The sequence below is a fragment of the Aotus nancymaae genome, unplaced genomic scaffold, assembly GCF_030222135.1.
Source record: "Aotus nancymaae isolate 86718 unplaced genomic scaffold, 86718_ANA_hifiasm-v0.15.2.pri h1tg000057l, whole genome shotgun sequence".
NCBI classification, from domain to species: Eukaryota; Metazoa; Chordata; class Mammalia; order Primates; family Aotidae; genus Aotus; species Aotus nancymaae.
The window spans coordinates 25,480,323-25,498,970 of record NW_026988471.1 but is presented as its reverse complement, the minus strand read 5'-3'; the positions used below and the strand labels follow the sequence as shown (position 1 = coordinate 25,498,970).

Genomic DNA, 18,648 nt, shown 5'->3' with positions numbered 1-18,648 from the left:
CCTTCTCCTCCCTGTCCCTCCTCTGCGCTGTCTACTTTTCATGCTCCAGCCGGCCCGACACGAGCTTCATCTGGTTCCTGAACCCTCTCAAGTCGGCTCGCTACTTCTTGTGGCACACGTATCGCTGGCTGCTCCTCAAACTGCTGCTGCTCCTACTGCTGCTCCTCCTCCTCGCCCTGTTCCTCTACTCTGTGCCTGGCTACCTGGTCAAGAAGATCCTCGGGGCCTGAGCCCAGCGGCCTCCTGGGTCTGATACTTCTCTCTTCTTCCTCTGGACCAAGGGCTAGGCAGGCGTGCGCATGCACACACACACACACACATTCACAAACACAAATATGCAGACATGTGCACACCAGCACAAACAAGGATATATGCACACATACGTGCCACACGCAAGTGCATACACATGCTTTCAAGCACACACATGCACACACTTAAGCCCATACAAACATACACAGCCACTTTCAAGCTTTTATGACAGAATAACAGACTCGCACAGCTAGAAATGACTATCTTACATTTTTCCATGTTAAGCCAAAGAGGTGAAATAGCTTGCTCAAGGTCACCCAGCAAATTAGGGTAGAGCCGGGACTCTAGCCAAGGTTTCCAGACTGCCAATCCTGTGTTCTTTGCACACCACCTCTGCTCCCAGCCACGTTTCTCACAGACTCTAACACAATTTCATTGGCAGAAAGAAGCTGAGCTATGGACAGGAAAGAGGGAAGGGTGTGGCTAGGGTTAGCCAATGGGTCTGGAAATGGTTCTCACTAGTATGTGACCTTCCAGTCCAGGGCTGTTTTCTGCCCTTCATGGTTCCATTCAACTCAAACATTTTATTATTATATTATTATTATTATTATTTTGAGATGGAGTCTCACTCTGTCACCAGGCTGGAGTGCAGTGGCGCGATCTCGGCTCGCTGCAACCTCCGCCTCCTGGGTTCAAGCAATTCTGCTTCAGCCTCTCATAGCTGGGACTACAGGTGCATGCCACCACACCCAGCTAATTTTTGTATTTTTAGCAGAGACGGGGTTTTACCATGTTGGCCAGGATAGTCTCGATCTCTTCACCTTGTGATCCGCCTGCCTTGGCCTCCCAAAGTGCTGGGATTATAGGTGTGCGCCACTGCACCCGGCCTCAACTCAAACATTTAATAACCACCATGACCTGAACACCCACTACAGGTGCTCAGAGCTCCCCAGGCACTGGCTCACTTCGCCACTGCACCAACCCCAGGAGGTAGATAACTGCTTGTAACCACATTTTATACATGAGGAAACCAAGGTTGATAGAGGTCCTAACTTGCCTGTGAAAACCATTCAAAACCAGGTGCCCTGCACCCAAGCCCTGGCCCGGTGTCCCCCCCAATACTGAGCTCAGCTCTGAGGCTGCGCACCATGTCCTCTGGGAGGCAGTAGTTTGAAAATGCATATTCGGTACTTTCACTTTGTATCTTGATATTTTACGAAACCTATTGTTTTTATAACACGAACAACCCATAGTGAGGCTGGCAGGGTGCTTCTCGGCTGGGAGGCTCTGCAGAAGGTGGAGTGGGTCTGCACTCTGACAGTGGGCAGTTCAGTGAGGGCGGCTTGCGCCCCACGGGGGCAGCTCAGACCCTCGGCAGGGCCCAGTGGGAGCAGACGTTTATGTCCATCAGAAAGGAAGAGATTTTGAAACACTGGTCTCACCGAGGACATGAGGCAGCACATAGAATGAGCTGACCACAGGAGCTTGCTAACCATGAGAACTGCCTGCAGGGCCAAGGCTGCCCCATGCTGCGAGTAGCTCCCATCTAGGCCTTGGGAGGAGACTCGGGCCCCAGAGGTCCCACAGGGAGGATAGGGTTTTTTAAGCAGCAAGCTGGGTACTTAGAAATGGGCTCAAACCTGGCAGGGTGTGGTGGCTCATGCGTGTATACCAGCACTTTGGGAGGCCAAGGCAGGAGGATCCCAAGGTTGGAAGATCGAGACCATCCTGGCAAATGCGTGAAACCCATCTCTACTAAAAATATTAAAAAATTAGCTGGGTATGGTGGCATATGCCTGTAGTCCCAGCTACTAGGGAGGCTGAGGCAGGAGAATCACTTGAACTCGGGAGGTGGAGGTTGCAGTGAGCCAGCGCACTCCATCCTGGGCAACAGATTGAGATTCCATCTCAAAAAAGAAAGAAATGGGCTCAAATCCTGGCTTCAGCATTCACTGCTTTTGGGATCCAGAAGGACAGAGGATGGTGTGCACTGGGAGGCAGCTCCTGCCCGCTGGCTGATGGACTCCTCTCTTCCTCTTCCCAGCCGGCCCGACACGGCCTTCGTCTGGTTCCTCAACCCTCTCAAGTCCATCAAGTACCTCATCTGCACCCGGTACAAGTGGCTCATCATCAAGATCGTGCTGGCGCTGCTGGGGCTGCTCATGCTGGGGCTCTTCCTCTACAGCCTCCCTGGCTACATGGTCAAAAAGCTCCTTGGGGCATGAATGCCGCCAGCTCCCGCCAGCCGCTCCCCAGGCCTGCCACATTTCCTTTCGGTGGCTTGGCCTCTCCCATCTCCCCTGGGGAGCCTGAGGTGCCCCATGCCCACTCTTCATGCCTTGGGCCCAGAGCTTGCCTCCTGCCACAGGGCTGCCCGTCCTCACTGCCTCAGACTGCGGCTTGCGCAGTCCTGCTCTTCTGACCCCTGCCTCTGGGCTGGTGAGCCTTGGATGGGGTGGAGACCTGGAATGGGTCTCTCTTGCGCCACCTGGCTGAGATGTCACCCTTCTTCAGGCCCAGGCTCCAGAGGAAGCCTCCCAAAACCCTCCCCAGGCCTTCCAAGTACAGGATTGAAGCTTTAGTGAAATTAGCCAAGGACCATGGGCCAGTGCCCAGAGTTTAAAAAGAATGAAAGAGCAAAAGGTATCCCCGTGTCACGTCTCCTGCCGACAGCACTGGTCTTTGATCTGCAGCAGGGGCCAGACCCTGCCCACAAGTCCCAGGGCGGCTGCTTCTGCCACTGCTGGGCTCTGCTTGTCTCCTGTTGCTTCCCAGGGTGTCGCCTGTCCTGCCTGTGGGTTTCCATACTTCCCAGAGCTCCCTCTGCGCCAGCCAGTGCCCCCAAGCCCAGCTAAGGAGCTGTGAGAAGCAGCAGAGGGGACTCGCCATCCTGGGCACACCTGCCCCCCTTTCCTTCCAGCCCTTTCAGCTGCAGCCGGGAGCTGCCCCATTAAGTGCTGCCCCTGTCTGCCTCTGGGTTACTGTTGGTTGTTTTTCTTGAGTGGTGATTTTTCTCTAAATAAAAAAAGTCAAGCACTGAGCTGACAAGTCCGCACTGGTCAAGTTGAGCCGAGGAGCCGCAGGTGTTGGGGGAGGTGGTCAAGTTGAGAGGAGGAGCCGCAGGTGTTGGGGGAGGTGGTCAAGTTGAGAGGAGCCGCAGGTGTTGGGGGAGGTGGTCAAGTTGAGAGGAGGAGCCGCAGGTGTTGGGGGAGGTGGTCAAGTTGAGAGGAGGGCCGCAGGTGTTGGGGGAGGTGGTCAAGTGGAGAGGAGGGCCGCAGGTGTTGGGGGAGGTGGTCAAGTGGAGAGGAGGGCCGCAGGTGTTGGGGGAGGTGGTCAAGTGGAGAGGAGGGCCGCAGGTGTTGGGGGAGGTGGTCAAGTGGAGAGGAGGAGCCGCAGGTGTTGGGGGAGGTGGTCAAGTGGAGAGGAGGAGCCGCAGGTGTTGGGGGACGTGGTCAAGTGGAGAGGAGGAGCCGTAGGTGTTGGGGGAAGTGGTCAAGAGGAGAGGAGGAGCCGCAGGTGTTGGGGGAGGTGGTCAAGTGGAGAGGAGGAGCCGCAGGTGTTGGGGGAGGTGGTCAAGTGGAGAGGAGGAGCCGCAGGTGTTGGGGGAGGTGGTCAAGTTGAGAGGAGGAGCCGCAGGTGCAGGGCAGAGGCAGCAGGACTCTAGGTTGGTGGATTCAGTACCGGCTCCCGTGGCCTTTCCCTTTCAAGTAGAGTCTGGCGCCCAGGGTTCAAGGCAGGCCTCAGGCACAGGGCTGCCCACCCAAACTGCCCACAGGAGGGGTCTCACACCATTGCCCAAAGCACACACCAGCCTGGACCCAGGGGCCCCCAAAGCACCGAAAGGATCTTTTGGGCCTAGGCCAGTCTGAAGGCTTAAGACCCCACAAGGGTCCAAAAGCTCCAGCCTCCACCCATAGAAACCAGCTGCCCCCGAAAGCAAGAAAGGAGCCCCACGCCACTGGCCTTGGCCTCTGGCTCACACCACAGTCTGAGCCTCAGGTAAAGTCCCTCATGACACAGAGGTAGGGACAGCAGCCTAGTATCACTAGATATGACCTCTTTAAAGAGATTCAGCCACAACTTTTAAAAGGCTTTAATCATAATGCAGGACACAGGTAACTCCTCTGGCTCCTTATTTTGCCAGGCCAGCAAGACAGCTCTGGATAATTGAGAGAGAGGGCCCAGGTGCGGCCCACTGGGTGTACGAGCCAGCTCCGGCATGGGCACCAGCATCAGGCCAGCCCTAACACGCCGGCCTTTGAAGGTCCAGCTCTATTTTGTGGGTATCCGCAACACCTGAGTGGGAGGAACCTGCAGTTCAGAGTTGATCTGGAAAGGAAGGGTGACGGTCGTTACATTTTCCCCAGGGCCCTCCTTTGCCACCCCTGCAAGCGACGCTGGCTCTCCCACGGGCTGCCTCCCTGCAGCAGACAAGCCTGGGCCTTCTTGCTCAGCTTCTGCTCCAGCTGTGGCCTCTGGTAGCATTCTTCATCTCCCGCCCATCCGTTCCCCTCTCCCCTCTCCATGCACCCATGCACCCATGCCATCCCCAGTCTAGCCTGCCCCACCTCCTCCACCCCAGCCTCTTGTACACAGTAGCATCTGTGGAAGCAGGACCCATACAGTCCAGAATGCCTGGGCCCTGTCACAGGTCAAGGGTCATTATGAGGCCAAGGCTCACTACATTCCCCTTTCAGGTGTGGCCTGGTACCTGGGACCACGCTGGGGCCACATGCCCCTGAGCTTGGACTTGGGGCTGGCCCCAGTCACCTCACACGTGTGCAACAGCTATGCCATGGCTTTCCTGGCCTACAGCCCCAGCTCCAGGAGCCCACACCCACAGGGCAGGAAATGTTAGTAACCAACTTTTTCCTTCTCCTCTTGCCAGGCCATGGGGAAGTTGCCCACAACTTTTGCAGCGGTGGGCACAGATGGGGGCCAGGGAATAACTGCCCCAGCAGAGCCTCTTCCCCCATGTGAGGACGACCCTCCAGTCATATCCCAGGCAGGGAACCGGGGCTGGCGGGTGGAAAGAGCCCAGGCTCCAAACGAGTTGCAAACTCTCCAAGTTGTGATTGTCCTTTTTATGAAAAGGGGAGCATCATTTCCTCCCTGTCCACGTCACACAGCGGTAGTGAGGATGGAAGAAGAAACACAGCTGGGGGCTCTGTAGCTGGGGAGCTGCTCCTGGCTGTGGCACTGCTTCACACAGAGCGGTCCCAGCAGGCCACTGGCACTAGAAACCTCAGCATCAAAGAGCCACTGTCACCCCGGAGCTGTCCAGGAGGAGACTTCAGGCAAGATCTACTCCTTTGCTCAGTAATTGTCTCAAGGTGCCACTGTTGACTTTTTACATCACATCGCAAAGCTCCCTTGCCTCTGGTGGGGAGGGGCCCCTCATTCCCTAATGCCAGCTCCTGTCCCCCGGCCCCACCCCCACCACCTGCCACCCTCCTTGGAAGGTCCCGCCGCCCACCTTAGCGGTCAGATACTGCTGCAGCAGCGCCTGCAGCTCTGTGTTCTGCTGCTCCAGAGAACTGTTTTCCAACAGCAGCTTGGCCCTTTGGGTCAGGACAAGGCTTTGGACAGAAAAATCGGTTAGAGGCTCACTTAAATCTCCATCCTCTGCCCAGTAGGGGCCAGGGTCTTGGTGTTTCTGCTCTGGCCACAGGTAGAGGGAGACTCCAGAACTACACTCTTTTTTTTTTTTTTTTTTTTTGAGACGGAGTTTCGCTCTTGTTACCCAGGCTGGAGTGCAATGGCGCAATCTCGGCTCACGGCAACCTCCGCCTCCTGGGTTCAGGCAATTCTCCTGCCTCAGTCTCCTGAGTAGCTGGGATTACAGGCATGCACCACCATGCCCAGCTAATTTTTTGTATTTTTAGTAGAGACGGGGTTTCACCATGTTGACCAGGATGGTCTCGATCTCTTGACCTCGTGATCCACCCGCCTCGGCCTCCCAAAGTGCTGGGATTACAGGCTTGAGCCACCGCGCCCGGCCCAGAACTACACTCTTTACCCAGCCGCCAGGTGAGCCAGGCTAGCAGGAACAGAACAGGCAGGGCAGGGCCCAAGACCAACTGCCCCACAGGACCCACCCACACAGGAGTTGCCAAGGGCGGCTCTTCCCTCCCAGGTTTGGTGGGACAGGGAGGCAGGAAACGTGGGCTGCTCCCGGCGACTGCTCCTCACCCACCCACCAGCGCCGTCCTGCTCCATGACTTGCACACTTACTGGTACTTCTCCAAGGCCGTGTAGAGGGCATCCCAGAGGTTCAGCCTGGAGGGAGGGATCACCGTGGTCAGGGCCTGCCAGTACTCCGAGTCCTTGGAGTTGCTGCGCACACTCTTCTGCACCCTCAGTGGGGCCCGCGAGTCCCTAAAGGCCAAGAGCACTGCGACCGTCATCTCCACTGGGCACTACCCAGGCCCCCAGGCAGTGCCAGTCACAGGCTTATTGCTTTCCCACCTGTCGCCTTCCCACTCAGCAGTCCAAGTTTATTACATGGTGGCAGGTTCTCCTTATTTTTATTTATTTATTTATTTTTGAGCCGGAGTCTCGCTCTGTTGCCAGGCTGAAGGGCAATGGCGCTATCTTGGCTCACCGCAAACTCCACCTCCCAGGTTCAAGCGATTCTCCTGCCTCAGCCTCCAGAGTAGCTGGGACTCCGGGCGCCCACCACCACACCTGGATAGTTTTTGTATTTTTAGTAGAGACAGTTTCACCATGTTGGCCAGGCTGGTCTTGAACTGGTGGCAGGTTCTCAGAAAGAACATATGCTTATCATCAACGTTCCTGACTCGGCACCACTGCTACCTTCGTGAAGGCATAATCAGTGTTTTACCCACCCCTCTCTCTCCCAATCAGTTACCTCGCCAGCTTTACAGCTCATCACTGTGCCCATCTCTTGCACCAGTGCATTCAAAACAGCACTTGAATCAGTCATGTCCTCTCCATCCCCCCATGACAGCCTTAATCTGGGGGATCCTCACTTCCCACCTGGATGAGCCTCCTGATGCTCTCCCTGTATCCAGCATCATCCCTTCCCTGCCGCCACCATGATCTCTCTAAAAGGCAAGGTTAATCACGGCTCCTCAACTGCTTCAAGTCCTTTCTGGCTCCCACCCACCACGGGGTAAAGACAAAGATCTTAGGTGCACTGGGCCTAAGATCTAGGAGGCTACGAGATGATGAAGAGGTTCTGTTTCTAAATCCCGGCTCCCAGGTGTGCATCTAATTGACATTCATAAAGCTTACACGTTATAAATCTCCTTTTGAATCATGATACAATTAAATTTTTGCTTTAATCGTTAAAGGCTCTCCAAGACCTGGCTGGCTCCCCACCCACCAGTGCCACCTCCCAGGCCCTTGACACTCCAGCCAGACCTCCTGTGATGATTCTGGAACAGACCAGACCTTCCCCATGCTGCCGCATCCTGAAATGCCCTTACCCCATCTTATCTGCCTGAGAACACCCAGTTCCGGTGCTGTTTCCTCCCAAAACCCTCTCTTACATGCCGCATGGAGACGGCCACTTCCTCCTCTGAACAACGGTGTGCCTTGGATGTGCTTTGACTATTGCTCTGATCACAAGGCAGTGTCACCACAGTGCTTACACACAGCAGACTTCAGTGCATGTCTGCTGAATGAATGATGAACAAAAAAAGTGCACATCACAACTACACCCCATTGCTTTCCTGAGTCTGTCCAGCGGCTGGTTCCCCTAGCCCACCTTCAGATAGCTCTGTCCTTACTTCCCGCCTCTTGCCCAGTGGCCTCCTCTCCACTCACTGGCTCTGCCTGGCTCCCCAGCCCATCCAGCTCCCCTGGTCCTGGTCTCAGGCAAGCCCTCCAGCCCCACAGCCCACCTAGGCTTCTTCAGACCCATGACGAAGGCCTCCAGAATCTTGAGGACATCATTGGGGTGGATGACCCAGGGGGAGGCTGGGGTCTTCTCTTTTTCCTTCTTCCCCTCCACCAGGCTTTCTTCCTTTTCTCCTTGCATCTCTGTCCGCTCGGCCAGCTCCAGTTCTGACTCCATGCTGGTCCCCTCCACGCCAGCCTCCTCCACACTCGCCTGACTGCAGGGCTTGCTCTGGAGAAAAACGCAGGGACAGTGGTGGGCTGCAGACACATGAGCATGAGCACGGAGAGAGAGGCAGGAAGAAGGAAAACCAGAAAAGTTTAGAGAAAGTTACAGAAAGCTTGCCCAGGGAGACATTTACGCAGGGACAGAAATAGGAGAAAGAGTGGCCAGAGGGGGATGGGGTGGGCAGAGGCACTAGGAGGCTATGAGACAACGGAGAGGTTCTGTTTCTAAAGCCAAGCTCCCAGGTGTACATCTTACTGAAGTTCGTAAAACTTGCATGGTATAAATCTCCTTCTGAATCATAATACAAATTCAATTTTTGTTTTAATTGTTACATTTAAAAGGTCTTCCTCCTACTCCTACCTTGCAGTTCATGCAATTGACCTCTAAGGACATAGCGTGTCTATGTAACGTCTGTATAGAGATACATGCACACACTTTCCCACATACACTTTTCCTTCTCATTTTGACATCGGTGATACTATGATACACACAGAGTTCTGCAGTTTGCTTTTTCACATACCAATAAACCTTAGGTATCTTTTCATGTGAATATATAAAGAACTTCGTTTTTTTTCCACCGTTTCATAGTACCCCACTGTGTAGACGTACCATATATTATTAAATAGATTCATCGATGGACATTTGGGTTGTTTCTAATCTTCTGCCATTTCAAACAATGCTACAGTGAATCAGCTACAATAAATACACCATTCCAACTGTACTGAGATATATCTAGAGAATAAAATCCTAGAAGAAGAATTTCAGAGGCCAAGGTGGGCAAATCATTTGAGGTCAGGAGTTCAAGACCAGCCTGGCCAACATGGTAAAACCATGTCTCTACTAAAAATACAAAAAGCAGCCGGGCGTGGTGGCAGGCACCTATAATTCCAGCTACTCAGGAGGCTGAGGCAGGAGGATGGCTTGAACCTGGGAGGTGGAGGTTGCAGTGAACTGAGATCGTGTCACTGCACTCCAGCCTAGGCAACAGAGTGAGACTGTTTCAAAAAAGAAAAAAAGAATTTCAAAGTAAAGTGTATATAGTTTTGTAATTGATACTACAAAATTGTCCTCAGTGGAAGTTACAATTTAAACTCCTACCAGTAACTTATGACTGTGCTTATTTCTTACACCTCAGTCATTACTATGTTATACTTGATGTGTTATCAAGTTTTTTTTTGCCAACATAACAGGTTGGCAAAATGGAATTCAGCCATTTTAATTTGCATGTTTCTTATTGTAAGGAAGGCTGATTATCTTTTCATATGTTTCAGAATTATCTGTATTGCCTCTCCTAGGAGTTGTTCATTCATATTTGTTATCTGTTCCTTGAGTTGTTGGTCTTTTTCTTATTGATTTCTGAGAGCTCTTTATATATTAAGGAAATGAGGCCATAACTATGATATGAGTTGAAAATATACTCTGCAGCTTGTCATTTGTCTCTTAACTTTGCTTATCGTAATTTTTGCCCTACAGAATTGTTTTAAAATTCTGTAGTGAAATATAGCTTTTAATCCCTTTATGGCTTTGTGGTTTTGTCCATTCCGTCAACTCTTTTTTCTTTTCTCTTTTTTTCTCCTTAGAGACAGTGTCTCACTCTGTCACCCAGGCTGAAGTGCAGTGGTGGAATCATGGCTCACTGCAGCCTCAAACTCCTGGGCTAAATTGAGCCTCCCAAGTAGCTGGAACTATAGACATGAGCCACTGCACCTAGCCCAGCCAACTCTTTTTAGAGGCATGTCAGGATACTCAGCCTTGGGCTAGCAGTACTAAAAACATTTTTCATTTACATTTTTAACTTTTAAATTGAAATGTTATACGATTTTTATATGGCAACTTCTTTAAAATAGTTGATATTTGATTCACCTTCTGAAATCAATTACAATCAAGATATGTACGACAAACGGGCCCTGCCTTGTGGGAAAGCGTTAAGGATCAAAATATTCAGAACCTGGTGGGCTCTGGTCTCACAGTGGCTGAGACCTGGCTTTGAGGGAGGGTGCAGGAAAAGACTCCTTGGGCCTCAGTATAAGAACAGCATCTCATTCCCCAGCAATTCTTCCCTTTACAAAGAGACAAATCAATAAACAATAAGGAAAATGCAAAGTCAGTTATACCTGACATAAAAGCCCCACTTTTTTGGTTGTTGTTGTTGTTTTGAGACAGTCTCATTCTCTTGCCCAGGCTGGAGTGCAGTGGCGCAATCTTGGCTCACTGCAACCTCCACCTCCCGGGTTCAAGTGATTCTCCTGCCTCAGGCTCCCGAGAAGCTGGGATTACAGGTGCACACCACCATGCCCGGCTAATTTTTGTATTTTCAGTAGAGACAGGTTATACCATGTTAGCCAGGCTGGTCTTGAACTCCTGACCTCAGGTGATCCACCCACCTTGGCCTCCCAAAGTGCTGGGATTACAGGCGTGAGCCACCACACCCGGCAAGCCCCATTATTTCTCCAGAAGCCAGCACTGTGCTCTGGAGGCTTCCAGGAGAATTGAAAGTGCATTGTTCTCACTGCATCTCGCCTTACCTGGAGGCTGGAAGATAAATGGTGAGCTCGATATTGAAGGAAGAAGTTCACCAGTTTATACAAGTCATCCTCACTTTCAATTCCGAGGGCCTGGGGAAAAAACAGGATGGTTGCTCAAAAACCCCATCGAAGAGGCCAGGGGCTTGGGCAGCTGACAGGTGCTCAGCTCCTAAGAGCAGAAGTCTTGGCCATGGAGGGCACTCATCCAATGCTGGGAAGCCACAGTGGATTTGGGGACACACACATCAGAACACACAGAAACAATGCTCACAGAGCCAGGAACTGCTCCACAGGGATCCCAAGGCTGTGAGGATGCCAAGTAGGGCTGCACACACATCTCAGTCTGGGGGTGTCAGGGAGAACCTACAGTCTAAGAGGAAGATGCTAATAGAGGAAGGGGCAGGGGTGGGGGACACTGGAGTCTGAGGCCAGTGTGTTTCGTGGAGAGTAGGTTAAGGGAAGGGGGTGACAGGGAGCAGGGGAAGCCCAGGAGACCCTCATCCACTGCCAAGGCTGAGGCAATGGCAGGACCATTTGAGAACATGGCCGGCTGCAGCCCCGCCCGTGTCCTCCCAGCCCCGTGGGACTCACGGAGAAGATGGCGTCCAGCCTCAGCAGATAGCATTCACTCTGCTCCAGAGGCAGGAGAAGGCTCAGCAGCTTGCTCTCTATGAGGAACCCCTGGGGAGAAGGAAGAAGGCATCTCCTATTGGGGACAGGTTTCAGGAGCGAGTCCCAGGGTCTGCGGCTGCCCTCTGTGTAACACTGCAGGGACCATGCCACGGAGCAGACGCCCAGGGATGGGAGCCAGCAGTGAGCCCCAGCAAAGCCTGCTTGGGGTGCCCATGAGCCCCCTCCCCCCCTGCCCACAGGGGGCAAGGCCAGGAACAAGCAAGGCCAGGGACAAAGCCCAGCCTCACCATGGACTTAGCTTTTCCCACCCAGAAAGGCACCAACCCACCTCATCCACAAGCCACTGGGCAAATGTGTGAGGCCCCCACCGCAGTCCAAAGCCGACCCAGTCACAGGCTCCTGCTTCACCCATAGTCTTGTCCCCAAATATCTACAGAACACAGCAGCAGGAGAGGGAGCCATGGAGGGCAGTGGGCCCCCGAAAACACAGCACACCTGCAGTGGAGGGGAGAGGGCAGCCGAGCAGACGTGGTGCCCACTCTGAGCCGGGATGCCCGGGGCAGGGCTCCACGGGGAGGTGGCCTCTGCGTCCAGCTGCAGGTTGAGAGGGCAGAACCTGCCACCTGACCCCTTCAGCAGCAGCACCCTCAGAGGCAGAAGCCAGCCAAAGGCAATTGCTCCCACTGTCCCAAAAGAACACGCACTCAGAACCATAAAATCTAAACCAACACTGCCCACGTCAGACGACAACACAACTTCCAGCTGGGCCAGCTCAAGGCAGCTTTTACACCAAGTCGAATCATGCTTGCTAACATACAGTGTAGACATCCAAATCCCAACACACCCAGAGTGACCCCCAAAACGAGCCCCTGAGAAGGGCCATGTCAGTGTGGCCATGTCACTTAGCGAGTGGTTCATGGAGGTGAGCTGGTGCACCTTGTCTCAGAACCAGCATCATTTTAAGCTGGCCGGAGCCCTCCAGCCAGCCTGAGCTGTGCCATGCTGATCAACTGAGGTTAGGCTCATTTTCCAGCTGGGCCCCCACTCTGCTCCTCAGGCCCCAACCCTGAGCTTGGCCAGGGGAGGACCGGCCCACTCCTGACTCAGGCTGGCACTGGCCCGGCAGAGGCCTCTGCAGCAGCACACTCCCGTGAGCCCCTCGGCTGCAGCGCCGCCTGGCCTCACCGACTCGTCACACAGGAGCATCAGGATCCTCTTGGCAGTTTTTTCAGAAATTTGCTTCGGCAGCTCCAGGTAAGACTCTGATTCAGAGGCAGTCTCTTCTGCCTCCTCCTCTTCTGCAGATGGGTCGTGGGGAGAAGAGAGAGAAACAGAACGAAGATAATTTCTGGACCAAATTGACTCTGAGAAACAGTCAGATGGCTTTCCTTGAGAAAACGTACCTCTTACAAAGCCTCTTTGAGGAGGTGTTATCACAGTCTCTTTATACTGAAAAAAGCCTACTACGTGGGGGGAAAGAGGGCTGGGGGTCGGAATCAGAGATCACCTGGAGAACTCGGCCATTCCCAGCCAGTAGTAATGGCCTACTTTTCCAAACTGTGTCTACCTGAAAACATCATACTCAAAATCCAGCCATGAGCCAGGAGGTGGGAGGGGGAGTGTGAGCCTATTTATTCTTATTTCAGAGATAATCTAGCAAGTGGCTATATGGTTTCTAAGCCTGCAACAGATGAGATAGAAGCAGCCAACTCAAAGCAGGGGCGGCTGGCTGTGCACATTCACAGAGAAATTTTCTTTTGAGATGGAGTCTTGCTCTGTCACCCAGGCTAGAGTGCAGTGGCACAATCTTGGCTCACTGCAACCTCCACCTCCCAGGTTCAAGCTATTCCCCTACTTCAGCCTCCTGAGTAGCTGGGATTACAGGTGACTGTCACCATGCCCGGCTAATTTTTGTGTTTTTAGTAGAGATGGGGTTTCACCATGTTGGCCAGGCTGGTCTTAAACTTCTGACCTCAGGTGATCTACCCACCTCAGCCTCCCCAAGTGCTGGGATTATAGGTGTGAGCCACTGTACCCAGCCCAGAGAAATATTAACAGCAAGAACTGACAGATGACAGCAAGAGACAAAAATTTTCTTAATTAAAATTAAATTTTTAGGCCAGGCACAGTGCCCCACATCTGTAATCTCAGCACTTTGGGAGACTTAGGGCAGGTGGATCAAGAGGTCAGAAGTTCGAGACCAGCCTGGACAAAATGGCAAAACCCCATCTCTACTAAAAATACAAAAATTAGCTGGGTGTGGTGGTGCACGCCTGTAATCCCAGCTACTCAGGAGGCTGAGGCAGGAGAATCGCCTGAACCCAGCAAGGCAGAGGTTTCAGTGAGCCAAGATCATGCCACTGCACTCCAGTGTGGGCAACTGAAAGTCTGTCTCAAAAAAACAAAAACAAAAACAAAAAACAAACAAAAAGAAAACATAATTAAATTGTAAAAAGCAATCCCTAATAATCAAAAGTAAAATGAAACAAAAATACCTCTATGTGTATTAAATTGGTGCTATAACCACACAGAAACTATTCCAAGTGAGTTTAAAAAAATTTTTTTATTATTATTATTTTTGAGACAGACTCTTACTCTATTGCTCAGGCTGGAGTGCAGTGGGACAATCTTGGCTCACTACAACCTCTGCCTCCCGGGTTCAAGTGATGCCCCTCCTCAGCCTCCTGAGTAGCTGGGATTAGAGGCGTGTGCCACCATGCCTGGCTAATTTTGTATTTTTAGTAGAGATGGGGTTTTGCCATGTTGGCCAGGCTGATTTCAAACTCCTGACCTCAAGTGATGTGCCCACCTTGGCCTCCCAAGGTGCTAGGATTACAGGTATGAGCCACCGTGCCTGGCCCCAAGTGACTTTAAAATATAGCAATCTGTCTGTATACCCCTGGAGGGACACACTTTAAGAACAAAAAGAACCATAGAAAAGTGTAAGCTGTCTTTAGTAATCATTTGTTGGTGGTAGGGCTGATATTTTCAACCGAGATGGCTCTGTGGTGCTGTGAGGAATGCATGTGATTCATTATTTTGAAGTCATTGAGCACTAAGACTTTCAAGTTGGAAGAAAGGGGATACACTTTCATACTGTTAAGTAAAAATCCTGGCATACTGTTGATGAGGAGGATTTAGGATGAACTCATGATTTGTTTTATTACTAAAAAAAATCCTATACTCTCGGCTCTGTCCACTGAAAAGTCCTAAAAACAATGGCCAACCCAAAGCAATAAGCACCCAGCACCCACAGCATGGTTTCAAAATACCATTCCCTGGGTAGGCATGGTGGTTTCATGCCTGTAATCCCAGCACTCTGGGAAGGAATCGTTTGAGCCCAGGTGTTTGAGATCAGCCTGGGCAACATGGCAAATCCCTGTCTCTACAGAAAATACAAAAACTAGCTGGGCATGATGGCATGAATCTTTGGTCCTAGCTACTTGGGAGGCAGAGGTGGGAGGATCGCTGAAGGCTGGGAGGCGGAGGTTGCAGTGAGCTAAGATCCCACCACTGCACTCCAGCCTGGGTGACACAGTGAGACCATCTCAAAAAAAAAAAATTCCCTATTGAAAAGGACCAGGGGTCCCTTGGAGAAATGGCTGATTCCAGACTTGAGGCAGGAAAAGTATAATGTATGCCTGGAACACCAGGTCATCCTAGAAAGCCAGGATGCTGTTCAAAACCACTAGGGCTGAGTCAAAAGGACCCAGAAGCCAATAGGAAGACTTCCACTGGCCAAAGATGGAACAATTTCAGCCTCAATAAGGATAATTACTTTAGTAAACTAAAATACATCAAATTTGTATCAATTCATGCATTCATAATATTTTTTAAAAACTCATTGGTACCTTTGGAAGATGCTAGAGACCCAATCCATTGTTTTGAAAACTGGTAAACAGAAAAAAGAAGCATCTATCCTGCTTTTCTTACACAGACTATCTCAGGGTAGCAAGTTGCTAATGAAGGAAAGATTTTCTTTTAAGAAGTATTCTAAATATTAAATAAAGACACAAGAATAGAATTTAAAATATCACCATTCTCCAATCCCTAATAAAGTTAATGGATCTTAGACAATGAATGGCAATGGTTGCTAATGTCACAAAAAGAGAGACAACTTAACATTAGTTTATCCCAGTGGCGGTACTACACAATAGTGTACTTAGCAAAAATAAATTGGACCTGCATCTGATCAAGTTTCTAGACCTAACTACCAGTTTATAACACAGGCGAGAGAAAAAAGCTATAAATTAGAGGAGACTTAAAAGATACATCAATAAACACACTCTACTACCTCCTAGCTATGGGAGCTCTTCCCCCTCCTCCCTAGACTGTCTCTAACATGATTGGGTTGACCCGATGTTCTCAGAGGGCCCCAGCAGCTCTAAGTCTCTATGACAATGTTCTAGTTACCTGTGCGCAGAAGCATTTCTTCTACTATCTGCATGGCAGACTTCTGGGGCTGCTGAGAAATAGGCCCAACATTCTTCAGGAACCAGAAATCAGGTGCTGTCCAGGGGAGCCCCAGATGATGGGTGTGGATGATCCTGTCTACATCAAAGGCTCTGGCTATTAGGTCCTTCGCCTCCTCCTCATTCATCAGCCAAATCTCCCGAAACTTTTCGTCATCAATAAGAGCAAAATGCCTGTGAAGGAGAGTCACAGAGCATGGCCAGCTGACCCCAGGGCCTGGCCAGGGTCCCCTCAACTGGCAGCAGGGCAAGAACATGCAAAAGAGCTGTGTTAATTCCCAGGCTTGGCCCCGTCCCCAGGCAACTATTCCCACTGACGATAAACTGGAAGCCATCCCAACATATCTCAAGAAAAGGCAGGTGACACGCAAGTAAAGGGCCAGGGGAACACAGCACAAAGAGTTAACTAGTGCCTGGTCCAGCTCCAAAATAGCCGACGATATCAAGTCCAGTGAAATCACAGCCTGTACAAACTCCACCCCTGCCACCTCAACACTAGCACAAGTGCCATAGGACCAAGTCCTTCAGATACCTCATGGCTTTCTGTAGCTCCTTGAATTGCGTCACGAGACGTTTGTATTCCAAGGTTAGAGACTGGTTCTCCTCCTGGAACTGCTTTATTTGCTTGGCATATTTTGATCTCAAATTGTTAAGTGTATCATGCAGGCTGGTTGAAGGAAAAAAAAAAGTCTGTGGCTGGGCACAGTGGCTCACACTTGTAATCCCAGCACTTTGGGAGATCGAGTCAGGTGGAATGAGAGGTCGGGAGTTCGAGACCAGCCTGGCCAACATGGTGAATCCCCGTCTCTACTAAAAATACAAAAATTAGCTTGACATGGTGGCGCACGCCTGTCCCAGCTTCTTGGGAGGCTGATGCAGGAGAATCGCTTGAACCCAGGAGGCAGAGGTTGCAGTGAACCGAGATTGCACCACTGCACTCCAGCCTGGCAACAGAGTGAGACTCCATCTCAAAAAAAAAAGAGGCCTCCCAAAGCCTTTGGCCGGCTTGCTCTCCCACTCTTCTGCTGTGTGAGGACACAGCATTCCTCCCCTCTGAAAGATGCAGCCCTGACTAGAAACTGAACCTGCCAGCCTTGATCTTGGCCTTCCCAGGCTCCCAGATCTGCGAGAAATAAACTTTTGCCTTTGTAAACTGTCCAGGCTCAGGTAGTCTGTTACAGCAGCACAAATGCAGATGTCAAATTGCGAAATGTTGGGTGGTAGGGATGAGGAAAGGAAAATGGCAATGAAGGCAAGAGACAAAAAGGAAGCGCTCAGAAACTGCTGTCCCACTCATCTCAGCCACGTGCATCAAACCCAAGCTCTGCCTCAAGCGCCTCCTCCCGCCTCCCGCCCTCCCCGTTTTCTTCACCTGCTGTGTGACCTTCTGATTACTACCTCTTTGCCTTCAGACCAGCCACTTCGGCTACCAGCACTGGCCCCCTGGAGTCTCCTCTTAACTGCCTTTTGCCAATTCCTGTCCCCACCCCCTTCCAATATTTCACTTCTTTGGGAAGGTTTCCCAGGTGCCTCCTTGCTGTATTGATGTGTGCCTTTCCTGGATGTTCCCCTATCCGGTATGGTGCATATATAGGGGGATTTTTTTCATAAATACTGTCCCCTGACTATTCTTGTTTCTCAGATAATCAGGCTTAAGATGACATACCATTTACTCAGTATCATTTTCTGTGATAAGTCGCTATCAAAAGGTCAACTGGTGTTCCTCTATACATTCAACATGTGTCCAAAATGTATTATTATCAACCTACAAGTGGAAGAATTCATAAATAATAATAGGCTATTTGGGGTTTGGAGAAAAACCCTCAATCTTGTCTCCTTCTACAAACAAGAAGTCTTCTTCCACTCTGGTCCTCAGAGCCTAGCGCAACGGTCTGGAACTTAGAATGCAATTCTTAAAGGAAGAAAGGCAGGAAGGATGGAAGTAAGGAGACAAGGAGGGAGGGAAGGATATGTGAGACGCTAGGGACCTTTCAATGAGCCACGGTGTCTGCACAAAACTGGCGAATTGTCAGGAGTACTTAGGTTGGTATTATTTGTAAGAGAAAAAGGGCGGAAGCAATCTATATGTCCATCATTAGAGACTGGTCAAATAAATCATAGTGCATCTATGCAGTGGGTAGTAAGCAGCTTAAGAAACCATGAAAGCGGCTAGGCGCGGTGGTTCACGCCTGTAATCCCAGCACTTTGGAAGGCCGAGGCGGGTGGATCACCTGAGGTCAGGAATTCGAGACTAGCCTGACCAACATGGTGAAATCCTGTCTCTATTAAAAAAAAACAAAAACGCGAAAGTTCTCTATGAACTGGGAAGGGAAGGTCTTCAAGATATACAGCAATGTGTACGGACCACCATCATTATGCAAAAGCAGATGGGGGATGAAAGTATTTGTGTGTGCTTGTATACGCCTAATGAAATTCTGGAAGAAACAAACAAATAATGGTTACAGAGGTGGGAAAGAGGAACAAGATGAATGGCAACAGAAGACCTTTTGCTATGTACTCTTTTCTTGGGGAGAAACCACTCGAATGTATTAACGTTTCCCAAAAAAACTATTTTATTAAGTGTTGGTTATATTTTCACTGGTTTCTACCCCTTCAATAGAGAAAAACACATACTCATCCCTATTCTCAGCACAGAAGGGCCCAGAAGAAAGACGCT

The 18,648-nt window shown here is 50.9% G+C and overlaps 2 protein-coding genes across 8 annotated transcripts in view; one reads left to right on the top strand and one right to left on the bottom strand.

Annotated features, from left to right (window-relative positions):
• Positions 1–2,547, top strand: part of OTOF (otoferlin) — a 98,798-nt gene extending 96,251 nt beyond the window's left edge. For both annotated transcript variants that reach the window (XM_021674401.2, XM_064364267.1), the window contains one exon: positions 2,294–2,547. In XM_021674401.2, coding sequence (XP_021530076.2) covers positions 2,294–2,474 — 181 coding nt within the window. In that variant the 3' untranslated portion in view covers positions 2,475–2,547. The remainder of the gene's footprint in view (positions 1–2,293) is intronic.
• A 1,779-nt stretch (positions 2,548–4,326) lies between these two features.
• The window catches only part of DRC1 (dynein regulatory complex subunit 1), a 58,986-nt gene continuing 44,664 nt past the window's right edge, over positions 4,327–18,648 (bottom strand). For 3 of the 6 annotated variants that reach the window (XM_064364266.1, XM_064364263.1, XM_064364265.1), the window contains 9 exons: positions 16,504–16,638; positions 15,913–16,145; positions 12,685–12,797; positions 11,458–11,547; positions 10,867–10,956; positions 8,118–8,344; positions 6,484–6,627; positions 5,726–5,828; positions 4,342–4,578 (listed from right to left, as the gene is read on the bottom strand). In XM_064364266.1, coding sequence (XP_064220336.1) covers positions 4,522–4,578; positions 5,726–5,828; positions 6,484–6,627; positions 8,118–8,344; positions 10,867–10,956; positions 11,458–11,547; positions 12,685–12,797; positions 15,913–16,145; positions 16,504–16,638 — 1,192 coding nt within the window. In that variant the 3' untranslated portion in view covers positions 4,342–4,521. Of the gene's footprint in view, positions 4,579–5,725; positions 5,829–6,483; positions 6,628–8,117; positions 8,345–10,866; positions 10,957–11,457; positions 11,548–12,684; positions 12,798–15,912; positions 16,146–16,503; positions 16,639–18,648 lie in introns of all 6 variants that reach the window. The other 3 variants (XM_012475554.2, XM_064364264.1, XM_064364262.1) reach the window with 2 other exon arrangements.